Source organism: Heptranchias perlo, chromosome 7 (assembly GCF_035084215.1).
Source record: "Heptranchias perlo isolate sHepPer1 chromosome 7, sHepPer1.hap1, whole genome shotgun sequence".
Taxonomy (NCBI): Eukaryota; Metazoa; Chordata; class Chondrichthyes; order Hexanchiformes; family Hexanchidae; genus Heptranchias; species Heptranchias perlo.
In genome coordinates, this window is record NC_090331.1 from 96,605,581 (window position 1) to 96,631,528 (window position 25,948).

Consider the following 25,948-nt stretch of genomic DNA (forward strand, 5'->3'; position numbering starts at 1 on the left):
TACACAAGTCGCCCCCGCGCACAAAACGGCCGCCACGTGAAGCCTAAGCCCGCATGCCCGCCCACCCGTGCAGTGCATTAAACAAAGCCAAGGGGCACTCATTGCGTGTGATGGAGCCCGGGTCTCGGCCTTGGCGCTGGGTAATGCCACCACCACTTCACACACCGTCCACACTCGACCGACTGACACAGAAAGGCACGCAACCCTATCCCCAGGAGCCCGCGTCTCCAGCGACCCCTCCTGTGGCATGCTACTCTCCGGAGCGAGGCGTGCCACTTGTGGCATGCGTGCCTGTGGTTGTCCATCACTGATTTAGAGTATACTGCCTCTCCATGTTGTTCCCAAACTGCACCACTTCACACTTATCCACATTAAATTGCATCTGCCATGTTTCTGCCCATTTCAGCAGTCTGTCCATGGCCTCCTGAAGTCTGCAGCTATCTCTTCACTGTTTACTATGTTGCCAAGTTTTGTATCATCCGCAAACTTTGAAATTATGCTCCCTATACCCAAGTCCAGGTCATTTATATATAACAAGAAAAGCAATGGTCCTAATACCGATCCCTGGGGGGACCACACTGCATACTTCTCTCCAATCAGAAAAACATCCGTTTACCACTACTTTCTGTCTCCTATCCTGTAGCCAGTTACATAGCCAAGTTACCACCGCCCCTTTAATCCCATGTGTTTCTATTTTCCGAATAAGTCTGTTACATGGTACTTTATCAAATGCCTTGTGAAAGTCCATATATACATCTACTACACTACATCAGCCCTCTCTGATACTTCATCAAAGAACTCAATCAAGTTAGTCAGACACTATTTGCCTTTAACAAATCCGTGCTGGCTGTTCCTTATTCCTTGCTTCTCCAAGTGAGAATTAATTTTGTCCTTGACAATGGTCTTTAGAAGTTTTCCCACTCCTGACATTAGACACATTGGCCTGTAGTTATCCCTCACTTCTTTTTTGAATAGGGGTGTAACATTTGCAATCCTCCAGTCCTCTGGCATCACGCCCATATCCAAGGAGGATTGAACGATTGTGGTCAGAGCTTCTGCTATCTCCACCCATGCTTCCCTCAGCAACCGAGGATGCATCCCATCTGGACCGGGTGACTTGTTAACTTTGAGTACTGCCAACCTATTTAGCACCTCCTTTCTATCTTTTTAATCCTATTCAATATCTCTCCTCCCTCCTTATTGCAACATTAACTTCATCCTCTTCTTTTGTGAAGACAGATGCAAAATACTCATTCAGTACTACAGCCATGCCCTCTGCCTCCACAAGAAAATTTTCTTCTTTGTTCTTAATCGGCCCGACCGTTCCTTTGACTTTTTATATGTTTATAAATGGGTTTTGAATTTCCTTTTTATGTTACCTGCTAATCTTTTCTCATATTCTTTCTTTGCCCTTCAATTTCCCACTGCAATCACTGTATTCTGCATGGTTTTCTACTGTATTCTGTACCTGACATTTATCATAAACCTTCCTTTTTCTGTTTTATTTTAACCTCTATTTCCTTTATCATCCAGGGAGCTCCAGTTTTGGATGCCCTAACTTTCCTCCTTATGGGAATATGCTTGGTTTGTACCTGAACTATCTCTGCCTTGAAGGCCTGCTATTGCTCATTTACTGTTTTCTTGGCCAATCTTTGTTTTCAGTCCACCGTTGCTTGGTCCCTTCTCAAATCACTGAAATCACTCTTCCAATCGGGTATTTTTACCATTGATTTTCTTCTTTGTCCTTTTCCGTAACTACTTTAAACCTTCTCACTATTTGGGGATTGATAGTAGATACCCAGCAACGTAACAGCTCCTTTTCTGTTCCTTAACTCTGACCAAATAGATTCAGTGTATTCAGTTTTTAAAAAAAAATGTATTTACTTTTTTACATTTTTAAATGTCCAACAATAATTAAAAGCTGAAGGAATGAGACTCCACACTTGTAAAAGTTAATTTTCAGACCCATAGTGGTGGTTTGGCAGTAATTAAGACTTATCACGCCATTAAATGGGTACTTACACTGGAATGGACAAGCTCTAACTTGGCGTGTTTAGTCCGTATCTATGAGGTCAGTACAGGAACTTGACGCCATTCCATACATTTGAATGGTAAGTCAGGTGACGAGATGCCGTTTTCGCGCAGCTTTTGGAGGAGCAGGGCACCTCTGACAGCAATTTCCAGATTGCCACCTTTTTAACTGCACACGTGCGCTCATCGGAATTTGGGCTTAAATAATGGTGAGCGTTGTTAGCCTCACCATAATTTTTACAGCAAAATCCAGCCCATGATCATTTAAGTTCAAACAAGTAAAATATTGCTGGAGTAGCTACTGAAGTTTGAATGAATAGCTAATTTTTACCATATTTACCAATTATTACGATGCTGGCTGTTGCATGACTGGCATGTCTGTGAAGTACAAGCTTTAATCAAGTTGAGGTTTTAGGTGCTTTGCTATCACAATTTGACATCTGAACCCTTGTTTGAATTACGATTTGTTTTGTTGTTTTCCCAGTTTTACATAGAGTCTACAGCACAGAAACAGGTCATTTGGCCCAAATATGTCTGCATGTCCACACGAGCTTCCTAACATAAGAAATAGGAGCAGGAGTAGGCCATATGGCCCCTTGAGCCTGCTCCGCCATTTAAGACGATCATGGCTGATCTTCGACCTCAACTCTACTTTCTCGCCCGATCCCCATATCCCTTGATTCCCCTAGAGTCCAAAAATCTATCGATCTCAGCCGTGAACATACTCAACAACTCAGCATCCATAGCCCTTTGTGGTAGAGAATTCCAAAGATTCACAGCCCTCTACATGAATTAATTCCTCCTCATCTCAGTCTTAAATAGCCGACCCCTTATCCTGTGACGAAGCCCCCTACTTCTAGACTCTCCAGCCAAGGGAAACAACCTGTCAGCGTCTACTCTGTCAAGCCCCCTTAGAATCTTATGTTTTCAATAAGATCACCTTTCATTCTTCTAAACTCTAGAGTGTGGGGAATCATAGGTCACAGCACAGAAGGAGGCCATTTGGCCAATCGAGTCTGCACCGGCTCTATGCAAGATCAATCCAGCTAGTCCCACTCCCCCCGCCTATCCCTGTAGAGGACGATTCTACTCAATCTCTCGTCACAGGACAACCCTCTCATCCCAGGAATCAATCTAATAAACCTTCATTGCACCGCCTCTAAGGCAAGTATCTCCTTCCTTAGATAAGGAGACCAAAACTGTGCACAGTACTCCAGGTGTGGTCTCACCAAAGCCTTGTACAGTTGTAGCAAGACTTCCTTACTCTTGTACTGCAGCTCCCTTGCAATAAAGGCAAACATGCCATTTGCCTTCCTAATTGCTAGCTGTACCAGCATGGTAACTTTCTGTGTTTCTTGTACAAGGACATCCAGACCCGAATGAACACCAGCATCTAATAGTTGCTCACCATTTTAAAAAATGTTCTGCTTTTCTATTCTTCCTACCAAAGTGAATAACCTCACATTTCCCCACATTATACTCCATCTGCCACCTTCTTGCCCACACACTTAACCTGTTGATATCACTTTGCAGCCTCTTTGTGTCCTCCTCACAGCTTACTTTCCCACCTAGCTTTGTATCATCAGCAAACTTGGATACATTACGCACCATCCCTTCATCTAAGTCATGAATATAGATTGTAAATAGCTGATGGCCCAAGCACTGATCCTTGCAGCACCACACTAGTTACAGCCTGCCCATCTGAGAATGACCCGTTTATTCCTACCCTGTTTTCTGTCCTTTAACCAATCCTCTATCTATGCTAATATATTACCTCCAACCCCATGAGCCCTTATCTTGCATAACAACCTTTGTGGCACCTTATCGAATGTATTTTGGAAATCCAAATATATTACATCCACTGGTTCCGCTTTATCTACCCTGCTAGTTACATCCTCAGAGAACTTGAATAAATTTGTTAAACCATTTCCCTGCCATAAAACTGTGTTGACTCTGCCTAATCATATTATGATTTTCTAAGTGCCCTGTTACCACTTGCTTAATAATGGATTCCAGCATTTTCCCGATGACTGATGTCAGGCTAACTAGCCTGTAGTTCCCTGTTTTCTCTCTCCCTCCTTTCTTGAATAGAAGTGTTATATTTGCTACCTTCCAATCCGCTTGGACCGTTTTAGAATCTAGGGAATTTTGGAAGATAGAATCATAGAAAATTTACGGCACAGAAGGAGGCCATTCAGCCCATTGTGTCCGCGCTGGCTGAGAAACGAGCAATCCAGCCTAATCCCACTTTCCCGCATTTGGTCCGTAGCCCTGCAGGTCACGGCTCTTCAGGTGCACATCCAGGTATTTTTTAAATGAGTTGAGGGTTTCTGCCTCTACCACCCTCTCAGGCAATGAGTTCCAGACCCCCACCACCCTCTGGGTGAAAAATGTTTTCCTCACTTCCGCTCTAATCCTTCTACCAATCACTTTGTCGATGCCCCCCCAGTTATTGACCCCTCCGCTAAGGGAAATAGGTCCTTCTTATCCACTCTATCTAGGCCCCTCATAATTTTGTACACCTCAATCAAATCACCCCTCAACCTCCTCTGATCCAAGGTAAACATCCCCAGCTTATCCAATCTGTCATCGTAGCTAAAATTCTCCAGTCATGGCAACATCCTCGTAAATCTCCTCTGCACCCTCTCTACTGCAATCACATCCTTCCTGTAATGTGGTGACCAGAACTGTACACAGCACTCAAGCTGTGGCCTAACTAGTGTTTCATACAGTTCCAGCATAACATCCTTGTTTTTATATTCTATGCCTCGGCTAATAAAGGAAAGCATTCCATATGCCTTCTTAACCACCTTAACTACCTGTCCTGCTACATGCACTCCAAGTGGACATACACTCCAAGGTCCCTCACTTCCTCTACACCTCTCAGTATCCTACCATTTATTGTGTATTCCCTTGCCTTGTTTGCTCTCCCCAAATGCATTACTTCACACTTCTCCGGATTGAACTCCATTTGCCACTTTTCTGCCCATCTGACCAGTCCATTGATATCTTCCTGCAGTCTACAGCTTCCCTCCTCACTATCAACCACACCGCCTATCTTTGTATCATCTGCAAATTTCTTAATCATGCCCCCTACGTTTAAGTCCAAATCGTTAATGTATACCACAAAAAGCAAAGGACTTAGTACTGAGCCCTGCGGCACCCCACTCTTAACAGCCTTCCAGTCACAAACACCCGTCAACCATTACCCTTTGCTTCCTGCCACGGATGCAATTTGCCACATTCCCTTGGATTCCATGGGCCTTTACTTTTTTGACCAATCTGCCATGTGGGACCTTGTCAAAAGCCTTGCTAAAATCCACGTAAACTACATCAATTGCGCTACCCTCATCGATCCTCCTTGTCACCATCTCGAAAAATTCAATCAAGTTAGTCAGACACGACCTCCCCTTAACAAATCCGTGCTGACTCTCCTTGATTAGTCCGTGCCTTTCTAAGTGACCGTTTATCCTGTCCCTCAGAATTGATTGCAGTAATTTGCCCACCACCGTGGTTAGGCTGACTGGCCTGTAATTACTCTGTCTATCCTTTGCTCCCTTTTTAAACAATGGTACAACATTAGCAGTCCTCCAATCTTCCGGCACTATGCCTGTATCCAGTAAAGTTTGGAAAATGATTGTTAAAGCCTCCGCTATTTCCTCCCTGGCTTCTTTTAACAGTCTGAGATACATTTCATCCGGCCCTGGTGATTTATCTACTTTCAAGAATGCTAATCCCCTTAATACTTCCTCTCTCACTATGTTTATCCCATCCAATATTTCACACTCCTCCTCCTTAACTTCATTCCCTGTATCATCCCTCTCCTTTGTGACGTCAGATGCAAAGTATTCATTAAGAACCATACCCACATCTTCCGTCTCCACACACAGTTTACCTTTTTGGCCTCTAATAGGCCCTACTCTTTCCTTAATTATCCTCTTGCTTTTAATGTATTTATAAAACATCTTTGGGTTTTCTTTGATTTTACCTGCTAATATTTTTTCATACCCTCTCTTTGCTTTCCTAATTTCCTTTTCAACTTTACCCCTGCACTTTGTACACTCCTTTGAGCTTTCTGTAGTATTGAGTTCCCGGTGTCTATCATAGGCTTTCTTTCTCTGCCTTATCTTACCCTGAATGCTTCTTGACATCCAGGGGGCTGTAGATTTGGCAGTCCCTCCCTTTTTCTTTGAGGGAACATGTTTACCCTGAACCCCTCATAACCAATGCATCCACTGTCTCTGTAACCACCTCTTTTAGAACCCTAGGATATAGGCCATTATGTCCAGGGGATTTGTCTGCTTTTAGTTTCTCTAATACTTTTTTTCTACTGATATTAATTGCTTTAAGTTCCTCACTCTCATTATCCCCTTGGTTCCCCACTATTTTTAGTATGCTTTTTGTGTCTTCTACTGTTAAGATAGATACAAAATATTTGTTTAACCTCTCTGCCATTTCCTTATTCCCCGTTATGATTTCTCCTGTCTCAGCCTCTAAGGGACCAACATTTACTTTTGCTATTCTCTTCCTTTTTACATACTTGTAGAAGCTCTTACAATAGTTTTTATATTTCTTGCTAGTTTATTCTCATGTTCTGTTTTCTCCCTTTTTATCAGTTTTTAGTCATCCTTTGGTTTCTAAAACTCTCCCAATCCTTAGGCTTACTACCACCTCCTTCCCCCCCCCGCCCCCCCACTTCATCTGACCCTATCAGCATACCCTTCTATTCCTTTCTCCCGTGTGTGCTTATCTAGCTCCCTCTTTAATGCATCTATGCTATTCGCCTCAACTACTCCTTTTGGTGGCATGTTCCACATTCTCACCACTCTCTGGGTAAAGACACCCTCTGGAATTCCCTACTGGGTTTATTAGTGACTATGTTATATTTATGACCTTTAGGTTGGTGAACTGCAGGCACAAATAGCCACATGGGAATATGATGTTGTGGTGATAACAGAGACCTGGCTCAAAAAAGAGCTGGATTGGGTACCAAATATTCTGGGATACAAGGTGTTCAGGAAAGATAAAGAAGGATATTGCAGCGCTGGAGAGAGAGGATGTCCTGGAGGGGTCAAGGACAGAATCTATTTGGTTAGAGTTAAGAAACAATAGAGATGCCATGACACTAGGTGTATTCTATAGGCCACCAACTAGTGTGAAGGATATGGAGGAACAAATTTGCAGGGAAGTTACAGAGAGGTGCAAAAGCCATAGAGTAGTGATAACTGGGGACTTCAATTATCTTAACATAAACTGGGATAGTAATAGTGTAAGGGGCAAAGAGGGGGAGGAATTTTTGAAGTGTGTTCAGGAGAACTTTCTTGACCAGTATGTTTCCAGCCCAATGAGGAAGGAGGCATTGTTGGATTTGATTCTGGGGAACGGGGCGGGCCAAGTAGAGCAAGTGTCAGTGGGGGAGCATTTAGATAACAGTGATCATAGTACCATAAGGTTTAGAATAGCTATTGGAAAGGACATGCACCACTCTAAAGTAAAAATACTCAATTGGAGGAGGGTCAATTTCAGTGGGATGAGAACAGATCTGGCCCAGGTAAATTGGAACCAAAGATTGGCAGGCAGAACTGTAATTCAACAGTGGTGAACAGTTGTTTTTTGGACTGGAGGGAAGTGTACAGTGGTGTTCCCCAGGGGGTCGGTACTAGGACCACTGCTTTTCTTGATGTATACTAATGACTTGGATTTGGGTATAAAGGGCACAATTTCCAAATTTGAGGATGACACAAAACTTGGAAGTTTAGTGAACAGTGAGGAGAATAGTGATAGACTTCAAGAGGATATAGGCAGGCGGCAAGGGCGGACACGTGGCAGATGAAATTTAACGCAGAAAAATGCGAGATGATACATTTTGGTAGGAAGAATGAGGAGAGGCAATAAAGGGCATAATTCTAAAAGGGGTACATGAACAGAGAGATCTGGGGGTATATGTACACAAATCGTCAGAGGTGACGGCAGGATGAGAAAGCGGTTAAAAAAACATTTGGGATCCTGGGCTTTATAAATAGAGGCATAGAGTACAAAAGCAAGGAAGTCATAATGAACCTTTATAAAACACTGGTTTGTCCACAACTGGAGTATTGTGTCGAATTCTGGGCACCGCACTTTAGGAAAGATGTGAAGGCCTTAGAGAGGGTGCAGAAGAGATTTACTGGAGTGATTCAAGGGATGAGGGACTTTAGTTATGTGGATAGACTGGAGAAGCTGGGGTTGTTCTCCTTGGAACAGAGACGGTTGACAGGAGATTTGATCGAGGTATTCAAAATCATCTAGTCAGAGTAGATAGAGAGAAACTGTTTCCATTGGCGGAAGGGTCAAGAACCAGAGGACATAGATTTAAGCTGATTGACAAAAGAACCATAAGGCGACATGAGGAATGCACTGCCCGAGGGGGTGATGGAAGCAGATTGAATCATGGCCTTCAAAAGGGAACTGGATAAGTACTTGAAAGGAGAAAATCCGCAGGGCTACAGGTATAGGACGGAGGAGTGGGACTAGCTAGATTGCTCTTGCATAGAGCCAGCACGGACTCGGTGGTCCAAAAGGCCTCCATCCGTGCTGTAACCTTTCTATGGTTCTAGTTTTGGACTCCCTCACAAGTGGAAACACTTTCTGTACGTCTACCCTATCACACCTTTTCAGTATCTTAATGACCTCCATCAGCCTTCGCTTTTCTAGAGAAAAGAGCCCCAGTCCGTTCAGCCTTTCCTAATAAGTATATTCTCAGTTCTGGTATTATCCTTCTCACCTGATGATGATACAAAGATTGGTAGGGTGGTAAATAGCGAGGAGGATAGCCTCAGTCTGCAGGACGATATAGATGGGTTGGTCAGATGGGCGGAACAGTGGCAAATGGAATTTAACCCGGAAAAGTGCGAGGTGATGCACTTTGGAGGGACTAACAAGGCAAGGGAATACACAATGAATGGGAGGACCCTAGGCAAGACAGAGGGTCAGAGGGATCTTGGTGTGCAAGTTCACAGATCCCTGAAGGCGGCGGAACAGATAGATAAGGTGGTAAAGAAGGCATATGGGATACTTGCCTTTATTAGCCGAGGTTATGATGGAGCTGTATAAAACACTGGTTAGGCCACAGCTGGAGTACTGTGTGCAGTTCTGGTCGCCGCACTACAGGAAGGATGTGATCGCTTTGGAGAGGGTGCAGAGGAGATTCACCAGGATGTTACCAGGGCTGGAGCGCTTCAGCTATGAAGAGAGACTGGGAAGATTGGGTTTGTTTTCCTTGGAGCAGAGGAGGCTGAGGGGGGACATGATTGAGGTGTACAAAATTATGAGGGGCACAGATAGGATGGATACTAAGGAGCTTTTGAGGGTTCTATAACAAGGGGACATAGATTCAAGGTAAAAGGCGGGAGGTTTAGAGGGGATTTGAGAAAGAACTTTTTCACCCAGAGGGTGGTTGGAGTCTGGAACTCACTGCCTGAAAGGGTTGTGGAGGCAGGAACCCTCACAACATTCAAGAAGCATTTGGATGAGCACTTGAAATGCCATAGCATACAAGGCTACGGACCAAATGCTGGAATATGGGATTAGAGTAGACAGGGCTGATGGCCGGTGCGGACACGATGGGCCGAAGGGCCTCTATCCGTGCTGTATAACTCTATGACTCTATGACCTTCTCCAATGTTTCTATATTCTTGTTGCAATTTGGAGACCAGAACCATGCACAGTATTCCAAATGTGGTCTAACTAAGATTCAATACAAGTTGAACATAACTTCTCTGCTTTTCAATTCTATCCCTCTAGAAATGAGCACCAGTGCTTGGTTTGCCTTTTTTATGACCTTATGGCCTGTGTTGCTACTTTTAGTGAATGTATCTGCATCCTGAGATCCCTTCGACCTCATTGAGACTCATTATCCAAGCAGAACGTAGCCTACTTATTCTTCCTATGGAAATGCACCACCTCCCACTTATCTATATTGAAATTCATTTGCCAATTACACGCCCATTCTGCAAGTTTATTGAAGTCTGGTATTTTGATGCATTCTTCCTCTTGTATTTTGATGCATTCTTCCTTTTGTATTAATTACGCCCCCCAATTTGGTGTAGTCTGCAAATTTTGAAATTGTACTTCTGTTTCCAGAGTCCAAATCGTTGATGTACATTATGAACAACAATGGTCCCAGCACCAATCCCTGTGGAACACCACTTCCCACCTTTTGCCAGTCTGAGTAGTAATCCTTAACCCCTACTCTCTGTAGTCACCTTGCTATCCATTCTGCTACCTGTCTCCTGACTCTACATGCTCTGACCTTAGTCATGAATCTACAATGCGATACCGTATCAAAGGCCTTTTGAAAATCCAAATATATTACATCTACTGCATTACTCTTATCTACTCTGTCTGTTACTTCTTCAAAGAATTCAGTAAGGTTGGTCAAGCATGACCTTCCCTTTCTGAAATCCATTTTGACTATTCTCTATTATATTTTCATTTTCTAGATGCTTTTCTATTACATCTTTGAATAAAGATTCCATTATCTTTCCTACCACCGATGTTATGCTAACTGGTCTATAGTTCCCTGGACTTGTTCTATCTCCCTTTTTTATTTTTTATATATATATATGAATAACGTTAGATGTCCACCAGCCCTCTGGCATTATTCCCTTTTCTGATGAATTTTTATCTATGTGTAATGGCGCCTCTGCTATCTTTTCCCTAACTTCTTTTAATATGCGCGGATGCAATCCATCCAGGGGTTTTATCCTCTCCCTAGTTTGATTGGTTTATCAATTATCTTCCACCCCCCCCCCCACTTTCTATCTTAAATGTTTTTATATCTATCTTGATCTCTTCTAATGTCATGCCCACCTTGATAGTCTCCCTGGTAAATACTGAAGCAAAGTAACTATTCAATATTTCTGCCATTTTGCTGTCATTACCTGTGAGTTTATTTTCTGCATTCCTTAGTGGCCCTATTCCTATCCCTATCTTGATTTTTCTTTTATTTATGTGTCTATAGAATACTTTACTATTTCTTTTTATATTCCTTGATAATTTAATTCTGTAGTTCCTCTTTTCCTTCCTAATTGTTTTTTTTAATTCTTTCCTAACCTCTTCGCATTCCTTTTTGTTATCCTCTCCTTTATTGTCTATGTACTTAGTGAATGGCCTTTTTCTTCAGTTTTAATTTTACTCATCTCTTTATTCATCCATGGTGTTTCATTATTGGCTAATTTGTTCTTGTTTTTAGAGGAATTTATTTCTCCTGAACTCTGTTGGATACTGTTTTAAATATTTCCCACTGCTGTTCCATCTTTTTGACTGTCATCATTTCTTCTAGTTTACCTTCCCTAATTCCATTCTCATCCCCTCAAAGTTAGCTTTGTTCCAATCTATTACTTTGGTCTTTGTCTTTCTTATGTCTTTCCCAATCATCATTATTTTAAACCTTATTATGTTATGATCACTGTGGCCTAGATGTTCCCCAATGCTTGCTGCTTTTATCTGCTCTAGTTAATTTCCCATTTCTAGATCCAGTGGTGATTCCTCTCTTGTTGGGCTTATCTCATATTGGGTAAAAAAAAGAGTCCTGTACACTGTAAAAACTCCATTCCACTTCCTCTACCTCTTGCCACTTTATTTCAGGGTGATTGAAATCTCCCATGTTTGGTTTTTCACTCATTTCATAGATTTGTCTACGTATTTCTTCCTCCACTTCCCTTCCTCTATTAGGTGGTCTGTAGAATATGCCTATTAACATGATTGATCCCTCCTTATCCTTTGTCTCAGTCCATATGGATTCTGTTTCTACTTATGTCCCTTTTTTTGTATTGCCATTATGTTGCCTTTAATTAGTAAAGCTACCCCAACCTCACTTCTTCCTTCCCTATCCTATCTAAATACGTTGTATCCTGCAATATTTAACTGCCAGTCCTGTTCTTTTGTGTAGCCATGTTTCAGTTATCCCTACTACATCTGGATCCTCACTACGGATTATTGCCTCCAGTTCCCCTGTTTTGTTTCGGATGCTGTGAACATTGCTGTACAAGCAATTTAATTTGTTTTTAATAATTGTTCCCCTCACTTCATTTTTAACAGTCATTTTGTACTTACCTCCTATAATTGTATTTGTTCCCTGACCCATTGTTACCCTTATTCCTTACCTTGGTCTGATCTTTACTCTCACCTCTTATTTCTTTTATCTTTAGACTTATGTTATTTTCCCCAGATCCCTCCCCCCGCCGTACTAGTTTAAAGTCCTAGCCACAGCTCTATCCTTTCTGCTGGGACACTGGTCCCATTCCGGTTCAGGTGGAGCCCATCCCAGCGGTACAGCTCCTTCCTGTTCCAGTACTGGTGCCAGTGTCCCATGAAATGGAACCCTCCTTTCCAGACCAGTCTTTCAGCCATGCATTCACCTTCTTGATCTGTCTATCTCTCCGCCAGCAAGTTTACTCCTTTTTCCACCTGAGATAATTGTCTAATGCTGTTTCCATGGTTGCATGCAGTCCTCTAGTTTCTCGCTGAAGTTGTTGCTCTTTGTGTGATCCTACACATATAATGTTAGCAAGCTATTTGATCATTGAGAACATTGCAACTAGCCCCGTCCTAGTCTCACTAGATATCCACATGCACTTCCAGCACAGCTCAGTCAGAAGCAGGAATCCTTTTGTTCAGATGGTGCTTGAAGGCCAAAAGTCATGCCCAACAGCTGCCTCATCTGAGATCAGCTAACTCTGCAGACTACTGACCATAAAGGGATCTAGGTTTTTTCCCTCACCGTCACAATGAAATGGAATTGTCTTTACTGTTAATTGTATGATTTGTATCAAATGGTGTTAATTGTATTCAGGTGGTGGGTATTGATTGGGATCGCTCTTGTTTCCTTTTTATAGAACTTAGGTAGGATGGTGTGTCAGAGGAAACTATGTGAATAAAGGCTTGGAAACAACTAAAGACCAGGCTCTAGTATTCTATCCTTCATCACAAGGCTATCCAGTTTTAATATTTAATGCCATTTTTGTAGATGAAGTGGAATAGAGAGATGTGTTCTGTAGTAATGTATTCATCTTTGTTTCTCAAGTTATACACAAACTTGAATGTATTTTTGACAAAAGAAGTGCACCAGATACTGAAGAGAATTGAATGATTTGGAATTTGTGTTAGTATTTTGCTGAGTACTGCTTTTTACCCATACATCTATCAGAGGAGTTCAGTGTACATTGTTATCCTGTACATTGGGCTGTATGGCGCAGCTTCAGTTGCACCCATAATTAAATTGAGGCTTCGTTCGAGTAGCAGTGACCTTTTGGTATTAAAGCCATTCAGCTTTTCTGCTTTGTAGCCTGCAATTATTGGTTTCAACTTACGAGGCTGGTAAGATTTTTTAAAAATCTATTTTTACCCAGAATTTAACTTTCTGGCTAACGAGAGTTATTTTCCGCATGGAAACACATCGTGTTGTAGTTCCTGATTCTCGCTACTCATTTATCCGCCCCCCCACCCCCCGCCCGGGGTGGCAATGACTGGCTGTGGCTGCATCTTATTACCTTCCAGTCGCAAGAAATGAGTAGTACAGGATAATCTGTTGAACTTTGAGTGGAGTTTTAAAAGCAAGGCAGGGGTTGGTAAAGAGAAAGAGAACTGATTTGATAAAAGAAATCAACATTTTAGTTCTCTACAAACAAGACATCGCTTTTCTTGGGATTTTCTAAGCCAGTGTCTTTCGATTCTGGTCGTGGATTAGTAACACCCTCCTTAATATCCCTGTTTTGTGTTTGTGGTGATCTCCACAATACACTCACTCCAAGTACTCCATGGCTACTTGAACTTGTCAATAAACCATTCAATATTTTCTTGTTCTCAATGAAGCATTGGCCATGTAAAGGTTAATCCAGTTATTTAATATCAGAGAAAATCTAATATTTGTTAATAGTTTCACAGTATAAGTAAAATATTTCAAAGAATTGGAAGAATTTAAGCTTGTGACCTGATTCTCAATTTATTGTTTGAGTTATAAGAACATAAGAACTAGGAACAGGAGTAGGCCATACGGCCCCTCAAGCCTGCTTTGCCTTTCAATAAGATCATGGCTGATCTTCTACTTCAACTCCACTTTCCCACCTGATCCCCAAATCCCTTGATTCCCTTAGTGTCCAAAAATCTATCAATCTCAATCTTGACTATACTCAATGACTGAGCATCCACAGCCCTCTGGGGTAGAGAATTTCAAAGATTCACAACCCTCTGAATGAAGAAATTTTTCCTCATCTTGGTCCTAAATAGCCGACCCTCTTATCCCGAGACTATGACCCCTAGTTCTAGACTCTACAGCTAGGGGAAACAATCTCTCAGCATCTACCCTGTCAAGCTCTCTAAAGAATTTTATAGATTTCAATGAGGTCCCCTCTCATTCTTAACTCCAGAGAATATAAGCCCATTCTACTCAATCTCTCCTCATTGGACAACCCTCTTATACCAGGAATCAATCGAGTGAACCTTTGTTGCACTCTCTCTCTAAGGCAAGTATATCCTTCCTTAGGTAAGGAGACCAAAACTGTACACAGTACTCCGGGTGTGGTCTCACCAGAGCCCTATATAATTGCAGCAAGACTTTCTTACTCTTAGCCTTTATTGCAAGGGAATTGGAGTATAACACACCATTTGCCTTCCTAATTGCTTGCTGTGCCTGCATGTTAACTTTCTGTGATTTGTGTACAAGGATACCCAAATCCCTCTGACTACCATCATTTCTTAATCTCTCACCTTTTAAATAATATTCTGCTTTTTGATTCTTACGACCAAAGTAGATAATTTCACATTTCCCCACATTTTACTCCATCTACCATCTTCTTGCCCACACACTTAACCTGTCTACATCCTTTTGCAGCCTCTCTGCGTCCTCCTCACAGCTTACTTTCCCATCTAGCTTTGTATCGTCAGTAAACTTGGATACATTATACTTGGTCCCCTCACCTAAGTTATTGATATAGATTGTAAACAGCTGAGGCCCAAGCATTGATCCTAGCGGCACCCCAATAGTTACAGCCTGCCAACCCAAAAATGACCCGTTTATTCCTACTCTCTTTTCTGTCTGTTAACCAATCATAGAATCATAGGTTACAGCATGGAAGGAGGCCATTCGGCTCATCAAGTCCACGCTGGCACTAAGCAAGAGCAATCCAGCTAGCCCCATTCCCCGCCCTATCCCTGTAGCCCTGCAAAGTTTTTCCTTTCAAGTACTTATCCAGTTCCCTTTTGAAGGCCATGATTGAGTCTGCCTCCTCCACCTCCTCGGGTGGTGCATTCCAGATCCTAACCACTCTGTGTACAAAAAAAAAAATTCCCTCATGTCACCTTTGGTTCTTTTGCCAATCACGTTAAATCTATACTCTCTGGTTCTTGATCCTTCCGACAATGGGAACAGTTTCTCTCTATCTACTCTGTCATGGTAATATAATACCCCCAATCCCATGAGCCCTAATTTTGTGTGGTCTTATCGAATGCCTTTTGAAAATCCAAATATACTACATCCACTGGTTCCCCCTTATCTACCCTGCTAGTTACACCTTCAGAAAACTAATAGATTTGTCAAACACGATTTCCCTTTCATCGTACCATGTTGGCTCTGCCTAATCATATTATGATTTTCTAAGTGCCCTGTTACCACGTCCTTAATATGAGATTCTAGCATTTTCCCTACCACTGATGTCAGGCTAACTGGCCTACCGTTCCCTGTTTTCTTGCTCCCTCCTTTCTTGACTAGTGAGGTTACATTTGCTACCTTCCAAGCCACGGGGACCGTTCTAGAATGTAAAGAATTCTGGAAGATTAAAACCAATGCTTCCACTATCTCTGCAGCCACTTCTTTTAAAACCCTAGGATGTAGGCCATCAGGTGCAGGGGATTTGTCGGCTTTTAGTCCCATTAATTTCTCCAGTACTTTTTCTTTACTAATCTTAATTGCTTGAAGTTCCTCACTCTCATTAGACCCTGATTCCCCACTATTTCAGGTATTTTTTTTTTAGGTCACTTCACAAGCCAAATCTCTATTTATGGAATGTAAGATGTATATAATTCAGCTGAACAAGCAAGAATGTTCCTGAGGTACCACTGAATTACCCTGGCCAGTTTATATGGTGACCATATTCTGAGATGAGCTGTTCTTTTCCTACAGACAGAACACAACCTGGAGTTGGAATCCGTGCGCCTAAGCCTGAACAACATGCACAGGGCCCAACTTGAGCTTATGCAGTCTAACCTGCAACGTGAGAAGGAGGAGTCCCTTGCTGAGCTGCGAGAGATGCTGAATGATAAACGACGCCAGGAGGTGGCAGTGCTGCAGAACCGACAGCACATCGAATTGGAGTGCATTAGGGAACAAAACCAGCAGCACTTGAAGCAATCTCTGGAGAAGCACCAACAGGAAATGGGTAGTGTATCTTGCAAAGTTGGGTGGGCTCAGGTTCTGTATTCTGGGATTGCACATTATATACTTAGTGGAAATTCCATGCAAATGCTGCATTTGTGCAGAATAGCTATCACTACATGCCACATGTGTGTGAGGATAGGTTATCCTAATTTAGTGTTTAATTCTGCATATATTTCCTTAGCTGACCTAAATGAAACAGTAATCTTGTGCCTTGGGACAAAATTGTTACATCCCTGGTTTCAGGACTGCATATAATGTATTTGCAATATTTTTTGCATCATATGTCAAATTAAATCCCTACCAAATGAAAGAAGGTTTTACAACCCCTCCACTGCCTCTGTGTTGTCAGATTACTTATCCATCATCTGGTCATGGATAAGCTGAAATGCCCTCCAATTAAAGATTGGGAAGACTGAAGCCATTGTCTTTGGCCCCTGCCACAAACTCTGTTCCCAAGCCACACATTCCATCTCCCTCTCTGGCCACTGTCTCAGGCTGAACCAGATTGTTCACAATCTCAGCATCCTATTTGACCCTGAGCTGAACTTCAGACCCCAATTCCTCTCTATCATAAAGACCACCTACGTCCATCTCTATAATGTTGCCTGTCTCCGCTCCTGCCTCAGCCCATCTGATACTGAAACCCTCATCCATGCTTTTGTTACCTCCCAGACTCAACAATTCCAATGCTCTCCTTGCCGGCCTCCCACCTTGCACCCTCTGTAAACTTGAGCTCATCCAAATCTCTGCTGCCCGTAACCTAACCCGCACCATGTCCCATTCACCCATCACCCCTGTGCTCCCTGACCTACGTTGGGTCCCAGTCCGAGAACACCTCGATTTTTAAAATTCACATCCTGGTTTTGAAATCCCTCCATGGCCTCTTCCCTCCCTGTCTCCGTAACGTCCTACAACCCTTCAAGATCTCTGCACTCCTCCAATTCTTGCCTCTTGCGCATCCCCAATTTTAATCGCACCACCAGTGCAGCTGTGCCTTCAGCTGCCTTGGCTCTAAGCTCTGGAATTCCCTCCCTCCCTACCATCTCTCCTCCTTTTAAGACCCTACTTAAAACCTACCCTTTTGACCAAGCTTTTAGTTACCCGTCCTAATATCTCCCTCTTTGGCTCAATGTCAATTTTTGACTGATTACGCTGGTGAAGCGCCTTGGGATGTTTTACTACGGTAAAGACGCTATGCAAATGCAAATTGTTAAGTGATTTTCATGAAGGCTTTAAAGGAAAGTTATAGTTTGTGTGCGCTGTTGCCTGGAAAGTTAGGTGATGGATTGTCAGTACTGTGTGCTGATCAATGTAAACTTGAATGTGAGAAACAAAGAAAACTTTACAACAGCAAAAGTCCTTTTGACCCAACAAATGTGCTTGTTTTTGGTTGATCTCCCGAATCCCTCTATCTCCCTATGCGGAAGCCATTCCAAATGTGTCTTGAACTTATTTACGCTGTTTGCTTAATTGCCTTTCTAGTAACTTAATACATTTGTCTTATACCTTGTGAAATAGTTCTGCCAAAATGTACTAATTTTAAAATCATATCTCCAGCTTTTGAACCCTTCCTTAATTTGAATTAGCTTTTTTCAGCCTCGTTCATAATTTTGAAAACAACTTCTTCTTTGTAGGAGTTTGGCGTAGCTTTCTAAAGAAGCCATTTGCTGAGCTGACATATCATCCTGATATTGCAGATAGATGATGCTGCACGTGGTCACCTAATAATGTATCGGCCTCTGCTATTGCACCATTTAATTTTCCTCAGCTGAATTTTCTTTGCTGTTCATATTGACCTCTTGTTGTGAAAGTTTGGGACAAAGTCTCCATCCTCTCTACAGACACAGGTTAGATTAGTCAGACAGAGCATCAAGCATTCTGTTAATTTATGAGCTCTGTATGGGTGTTTGTGTTTCTCAGGAAACTATGGTGTTGGCATTGGGTGATGATCCTCCAGAAAAACACCACACCAGGATGTCCGTTTCAGGATAAGCATGCAAAGAATTCAAAAGCTATGCTCTTTAGATTGTTTGGTCCCAATGACCAATATGTTGCTCCCTAGATGGCCATATATAGAATTAAAAATGAGTCATCGGAGCTCCAGCTCAAGAGGAGAGCACATCACTAAGTGAGCTGATAACTGAGTGAAAATACAGACTTCTAAACTGGGAGAGTAGGGATTCAGTGGTGAGTAGGAGATAAGCTGTGGGTAAATACTATAGAACGTGAGCTTTTCATTGAACTGAAACAGAGAAACATAGAAAATAGGAGCAAGAGTAGGCCATTTGGCCCTTCGGGCCTGCTCCGCCATTCAAAATGATCATGGCTGATCGTCTACCTCAGTACCCTGTTCCCGCTTTTTCCACATGTCCCTTGATCCTTTTTAGCATTAAGAAATATATCTATCTCCTTCTTGAATACATCTAATGACTTGGCCTCCACTGCCTTCTGTGGTAGAGAATTCCACAGGTTCACCACCCTCTGAGTGAAGACATTTCTCCTCATCTCGGTTCTAAATGGCATATCCCCATATCCTGAGACTGTGACCCCTGGTTCTGGACTCCCCAGCCATCGGGAACATCTTTCCTGCATCTAGTCTGTCTACTCCTGTTAGAATTTTATATGTTTCAATGAGATCACCTCTCATTCTTCTAAACTCTAGTGAATATAGGCCTAGTCGACCCAATCTCTCCTCATACATCAGTCCTGCCATCCCAGGAATCAGCCTGGTAAACCTTTGTTGCACTCCCTCCATGGCAAGGACATCCTTCCTCAGATAAGGAGACCAAAACTGCACACATTACTCCAGATGTGGTCTCCCCAAGGCCCTGTACAACTGCAGTAAGACATCCCTGCTCCTGTACTCAAATCCTCTTGCAATGAAGGCCAACATATCATTCGCCTTCCTAACTGCTTGCTGCACCTGAATGCTCGCTTTCAGCGACTGGTGTACGAGGGCACCCAGGTCTCGTTGCACCTCCCCTTTTCCCAATCTATCACCATTCAGATAATAATCTGCCATTCTGTTTTTACAACCAAAGTGGATAACCTCACATTTATCCACGTTATACTGCATCTGCCATGTTCTTGCCCACTCACCCAACTTGTCTAAATCACATTGGAGCCTCTTTGCATCCTCCTCACAGCTCACATTCCACCCCGGCTTTGTGTCGTCTGCAAACTTGGAAATGTTACATTTAGTTCCCTTATCCAAATCATTGATATATATTGTGAATAGCTGGGGCCCAAGCACTGATCCCTGCAGTACCCCACTAGTCACTGCCTGCCACCCAGAAAAAGACCCGTTTATTCCTACTCTCTGTTTCCTGTCTGTCAACCAATTCTCAATCCATGTCAGTATATTCCCCCCAATCCCATGTGCTTTAATTTTGCACACTAACCTTTTGTGTGGGACTTTATCAAAAGCCTTCTGAAAATCCAAATACACCACATCCACTGGTTCTCCCCTATCTATTCTACTAGTTACCTCCTCAAAAACCTCCAGTAGATTTGTTAAGCATGATTTCCCTTTCATAAACGCATGCTGACTTTATCCAATCCTGTTAATGCCTTCCAAGTGTTCTGTTATCACATCTTTTATAATAGACTCCAGCATTTTCCCCACTACTGACGTTAGGCTAACTGGTCTGTAATTCTCTGTTTTTTCTCTCCCTCCTCTTTTAAATAGTGTGGTTACATTTGCCACCCTCCAATCTGTAGGAACTGTTCCAGAATCTATAGAATTTTGGAAGATGATCACCAATGCATCCACTATTTCCAGGGCCACTTCCTTTAGTACTCTGGGATGTAGATTATCAGGCCCTGGGGATTTGTCAGCCTTTAGCCCCATTAATTTCCCTAGCACTTTTTTTTTACTAATACTGATTTCCTTCGGTTCCTCCCTCTCACTGGACCCTTGGTTCCCTAATATTCCTGGCAGGTGATTTGTGTCCTCCTTTGTGAAAACAGAACCAAAGTATGTGTTTAATTGTTCTGCCATTTCTTTGTTCCCCATTATAAATTCCCCCATTTCTGACTGTAAGGGACCTACATTTGTCTTCACTAATCTTTTTCTCTTGACATATTTATAGAAGCTTTTACAGTCAGCTTTTATGTTCCCTGCTAGTTTACTCTCCTACTCTATTTTTCCCCTCTTAATCAATCTCTTTGTCCTCCTTTGCTGAATTCTGAACTGCTCCCAATCCTCAGGCTTGCCGCTTTTTGTGGCAATTTTATATGTCTCCTCTTTGGATCTAATACTATCCCTAATTTCTTTTGTAAGCCGCGGTTGAGCCACCTTTCCTGTTTTATTTTTGCGCCAGACCAGGAATGAATAATTGTTGTAATTCCTGCACACGTTCTTTAAATATTAGCCATTGCCTATCCATCGTCATCCCTTTTAGTAAAGTTCCCCAATCTATCATAGCCGACTCGCATCTCATACTTTCATAATTTCCTTTATTTAGATTCAGGACCCTAGTTTTGGATTCAACTACTTCACTCTCCATGTTAACGAGGAATTCTATTGTGTTATGGTCGCTCTTCCCTAAGGGACCCCGCACAACAAGATTGTTAATTAATCCTTTCTCATTGCACAATACCCAGTCTAAGATCGCCTGTTCTCTAGTTGGTTCCTCAACATATTGGTCTAGAAAACCATCACATACACACTCCAGGAATTCCTCCCCCACAGTGTTATTGCTAATTTGGTTTGACCAATCTATATGTAGGTTAAAGTCACCCATGATTATAGTTGTACCCTTCTTGCATGCGTCTCTAATTTCCTGTTTAATGCTCTCCCCTACATCTCCACTACTGTTTGGGGGCCTATAGACAACCCCCAGCAACGTTTTCTTGCCCCTTGGTGTTTCTTAGCTCCACCCGTACAGATTCCACATCGTGATTTTCCGAGCCAATATCCTTCCTCACTATTGCATTGATTTCCTCCTCTACTAACAACGCTACCCCACCTCCTTTCCCTTTTTGCCTGTCCTTCCTAAATATTGAATACCCCTGAATGTTCAGTTCCCATCTTTGGTCACCCTGCAGCCATGTCTCCGTAATTGCAACTATATCATAACCATTAATATCTATCTGCGCTGTTAATTCATCTACCTTATTGCGAATGGTGCACGCATTAAGACACAATGCCTTTAGACTTGTCTTTATAAGATTGCTAGTCATCTTAGTTTTATTTTGCACCATGGCCCCGTTTGTTTTTCGCCCTTGTTTTCTCTGGCTTCCACTATTGCTTCTTCCATTTCTGTCTTTTGTTTCTATCCTTGTTTTCCCCCTCCTCTGTCTTCCTGCTCAGGTTCCCATCCCCCTGCCATTCTAGTTTAAACCTTCCCCAACAGCACTAGCAAACACCCCCGCGAGGACATCGGTCCCGGTCCTGCTTGGGTGTAATCCGATTTAAGTTTAGATTTTAACTGGAATTCATGATGCAGATTCACTAGGATGCTGTCTGGTACGTGGAAATACAAGTGGGAAGAAAGACTTTCTAAAAAAAACTGGGTACTTTGCGTTAGAACAATCCAGATTATCGGACAATGTGGTAGAAGTGTTCAAAATGTGAAAGGATATAACAGGGTGGATAGAAGCAGGCTATTTCCAGTAGTTGAGGAATCAAGAATAAGCAGCCATAGATTCAAGATTAAAAGTAAGAGCTTTAGAACAGAGGGCAGGAAAATCTTCTTTACGCAGGGAGTTGTGAGGACGTCCAGGGTTAGTGGTTGAGGCAGAAATTATGTCAACATTGAAGATAAGATTGGATAGGTGGATGAAGAAAAAGTGATATGGATACAGGACAAGTAAATGTGATTCGGACTTTTCGCTCGCATTGGGGGTAAATGTTGATGTAGATTGGTTGGGCCAAATGGCTGTTCCTGTGTTGTAACTTCTATGGACATTTATGTGGAAAAGCAAACAAGCATTAACATACAAGTCAGCTAAGGCACAAGTTACCCCACCTGAGCTGTTGTTAGCCCTTCGGAATTGACCCGTACAGTATTTCACGTGCATCAAAACAAACTTAATGCCTCCTCTGCTCAGTCAGCATGCCTGCACCAAGATCTGTCAAAAGCTTTATATTCATGTACCAAATGCTATCGTCCATTTGTGATTGCTGGTACTCAGTTGATTTCATAAAATGCTTGTCACCTAAACATGATGCCTTACTGCCCAAACTTACTTTGAAACTTACCTGTAAGGAATTGCTGCTCATTGTTGCCACATTATCCAGAACAAAATGGACAAGTGTAGCAAGCGTAAGAAAACCAGCTCAAGGCCAGTGCATTTCACGATGCAGTGAGGTGGCTTTACCTAGTTATGTTATTGTTAAGTAGTTTAAGAAAATTCTAATTTTGTTCCATTTGCTTAGAATAAAATTGCAACCATTACATTATCATTTCTATTCAGATTCTAGGCCTTCTCCTGTCCCACAGTTTTCTCCAGAGGTCAGGTTATATAAATTCAGAGGTAGTCAAAATTTAATGTTTTCAAAACATATGTACGATAAGTAAAAAAAGACTTGCATTTATATAGTGTTTTTTACAACCTCAGGAAGTCACAAAGCATTTTACAGACAACGAAGTACTTTTGAAGTGTAGTCACTGTTGTAATGTTGGAAATGCGGCAGCCAATTTGTGCACAGCAAGCTCCCACAAACAGGAATGTGATAATGACCAGATAATCTGTTTTGGTGATGTTGGTTGAGGGTTAAATATTGGCCAGGACACAGGGGAGAATGCCCCTGCTCCTCCTCTTCAAATAGTAGCATAGGATCTTTTACATCCACCTCAGTTTAACGTCTCATCTGAAAAGACGGTGCCTCCAACAGTGTAGCACTCCCTCAGTACGGCACTGAAGTGTCAGCCTGGATTTTGTCTCTGGAGTGGGAATTGAACCCACAACCTTCTGACTGAGGTGAGAGTGCTACCACTGAGTCACGGCTGATACATGAAACCATGTTGTAGAATTGAAGGGAGAAAAGGAAAGCCATAGCTGGTCAACTGACATTCCATAAACATACTTTTGTTTTCAGAGGATTTAAGGACGGCATTGGAAGAAGAAGCAGCTCTTTTGAAGGCCAAGGTGGTTGCAGAGGGAGCAAAGAAACTGCAAGTATGAGACTACTTTGTTTATTTAAATTTTAGGAAAGTTTTGTTCTTCAATTGGCAACAAATTAACATCTATCTCAAGAATACACTGAAACAAAAGTCTTTAGACCACCACCTGAAGTTTGATCAGAATTAGATAAATTTCAATTAGGAATTGCTAGATGAAAAAAGACCACGGTCCATCTAGTTCGCCTTCTGCTATCCTGGTACTCGCATGATGCAACGATAATGGAGTTGTTGATTACTCATGGCTCTCAATTAGTATACAACAGACTCAGACATGAAGTGAAGAAAACCCCCAGTAGTGGAAAACTTTGGGAGCCATCGGTCCAAAGTCACCTGTTCTCCCAAGAAGGCTACACCTATCATAGAATAATACAGCACAGAAGGAGACCATTTGGCCCATCATACCTATGCTGGCTCTTTGAAAGAGCTATCCAATTAGTTCTTCTCTTTCCCCATATCCCTGCAAATTTTTCCTTTTTAAGTATTTATCCACTTCTCTTTTGAAAGTTAGTATTGAATCTGCTTCCACCACCCTTTTAGGCTGTGCATTCCAGATCATAACAACTCGCTGAGTTTTTTTTTTAAATTCTCATTTCCCCACTGGCTTTTTGCCAATTACCTTGAATCCGTGTCCTCTGGTTTCCGATCCGCCTGCCAATGGAAACAGTTCCTCCCTATCTACTTCAGCAAAACCCTTCGTAATTTTGAACGCCTCTATTAAATCTTCCCTGAACTTTCTTTGCTCCATGTAGAACAATCCCAGTTTCTGTAGCCTCTCCACTTAACTGAAGCCCCTCATCCCAGTTACCATTCTGTTAAATCTCCTCTGCACCCTCTTCATGTCCTTGACATCCTTCCTAAAGTGTGGTGCCCAGAATTGAACACAATATTCCAGCTGAGGTCTAACCGGTGTTTATAAAGGTTCAACATAACTTCCTTTCTTTTGTACTCTATGCTTCTGTTTATAAAGCCAAGGATCCCTTATGCTTTTTTAACATCTTTATCGACTTGTCCTTCAAAGATTTGTGTACACCCCAAATCTCTCTGTTCCTGCACTCCCTTTAAAATTGTACCATTTAGTTTATATTGCCTCTCCTCATTTTTCGTTCCAAAATAATCACTTCACACTTCTCTGCGTTAAATTTCATCTGCCATGTGTCTGCCATTTCACCAGTCTGACTATGTCCTCCTGAAGTCTGCTACTATCCTCCTCACTGTTTACTACATTTCCAAGCTTTGTGTCATCCACAAACTTTGAAATTATGCCCTCTGTACCCAAGTCCAGGTCATTAATTTAAATCAAAAAGAGCAGTGGTTCAATACCAACCCCTGGGGGACACCACTGTATACTTCCCTCCAGTCTAAAAAAACAACCGTTCACCACTACTCTCTGCTTCTGTCTCTCAGCCAATTTCGTATCCACGCTGCCACTGTCCCTTTAATACCATATGTCATGTCTCAAATTACTCTTATTCCGTAACCCAAAATATTATTTATCGGAACATAATTTTGATCCAGTGCTTCAGGTTTTCAGGATTATAAGTTATTTTTTGGAGACCAAGAAGTGCATCTTTTTGCAATTATACCTGTCTTGTGTATAGCTATGGGGATATCTGCTACATGCATCCAGAGATGTTCAACAGAAATAGAAACCAAAATGCTTGAAATGCACAGTAGATTGTTCTGAAAAATAGGTTAATGTTTTGGTACAGCCCGGCTGGAGAACCTCCTGATATAGGACAACCAGGTATGCCAGGAAATGACCAAAGGCTCAGGAAATATCCAGAGGGCTCTTGGGTAGGCTGTTTATCCTGTGAGGCCGCTCAAGTGATGTCCGTTATGGGGAATGTCCCTGTGTATGTTGGTGTTTATCCTCCACATGACCTCGTCCATTACAAACACTGAGCACCATGACTTCATACCAATATGCTCATCGCTTTGGAGTCACCTGACTTCAGAAAACCATGCCAGAGGGTGGGTGTTTCATGGGACCTGGGAACGTAACAATGTGTTCTGGATCAGATCTCTGTGGATTTCGTTAGTCCCACTGAAACCGAACTGAGTTAACACTAGGTGAGACAACATTCGGTTCAATTTGTAAGCTGTTTTATTCCACAGTAGGCAAAATATACAGAACATTGAGTATGATGAGAGACAGTCAGTACATCAGTAGATCATGTTTTGCATGCTATTACAAAAATAAAGGTATGCTAACCCAATTCAACTTAAAAACGCAATCTCTTGGTTGCTTGATTCCACTTTTTGGTGTCTCTGTCCTGATTTGATAAAGCATGTCTTCAAAGGCTAATAGAAATCAGAAGAATTTTCCAACACTATGGTGCTAGACGTCTTACTCAATTACTAGACATTGTTAGTG

The 25,948-nt window shown here is 42.2% G+C and overlaps 1 protein-coding gene across 5 annotated transcripts in view; it reads left to right on the forward strand.

Moving 5' to 3' along the window:
- Positions 1-25,948, forward strand: part of pcnt (pericentrin) — a 314,588-nt gene that overhangs the window by 83,674 nt on the left and 204,966 nt on the right. For all 5 annotated transcript variants that reach the window (XM_067988139.1, XM_067988140.1, XM_067988141.1 and 2 more), the window contains exons 10-11: positions 16,190-16,445; positions 23,490-23,569. In XM_067988139.1, coding sequence (XP_067844240.1) covers positions 16,190-16,445; positions 23,490-23,569 — 336 coding nt within the window. The remainder of the gene's footprint in view (positions 1-16,189; positions 16,446-23,489; positions 23,570-25,948) is intronic.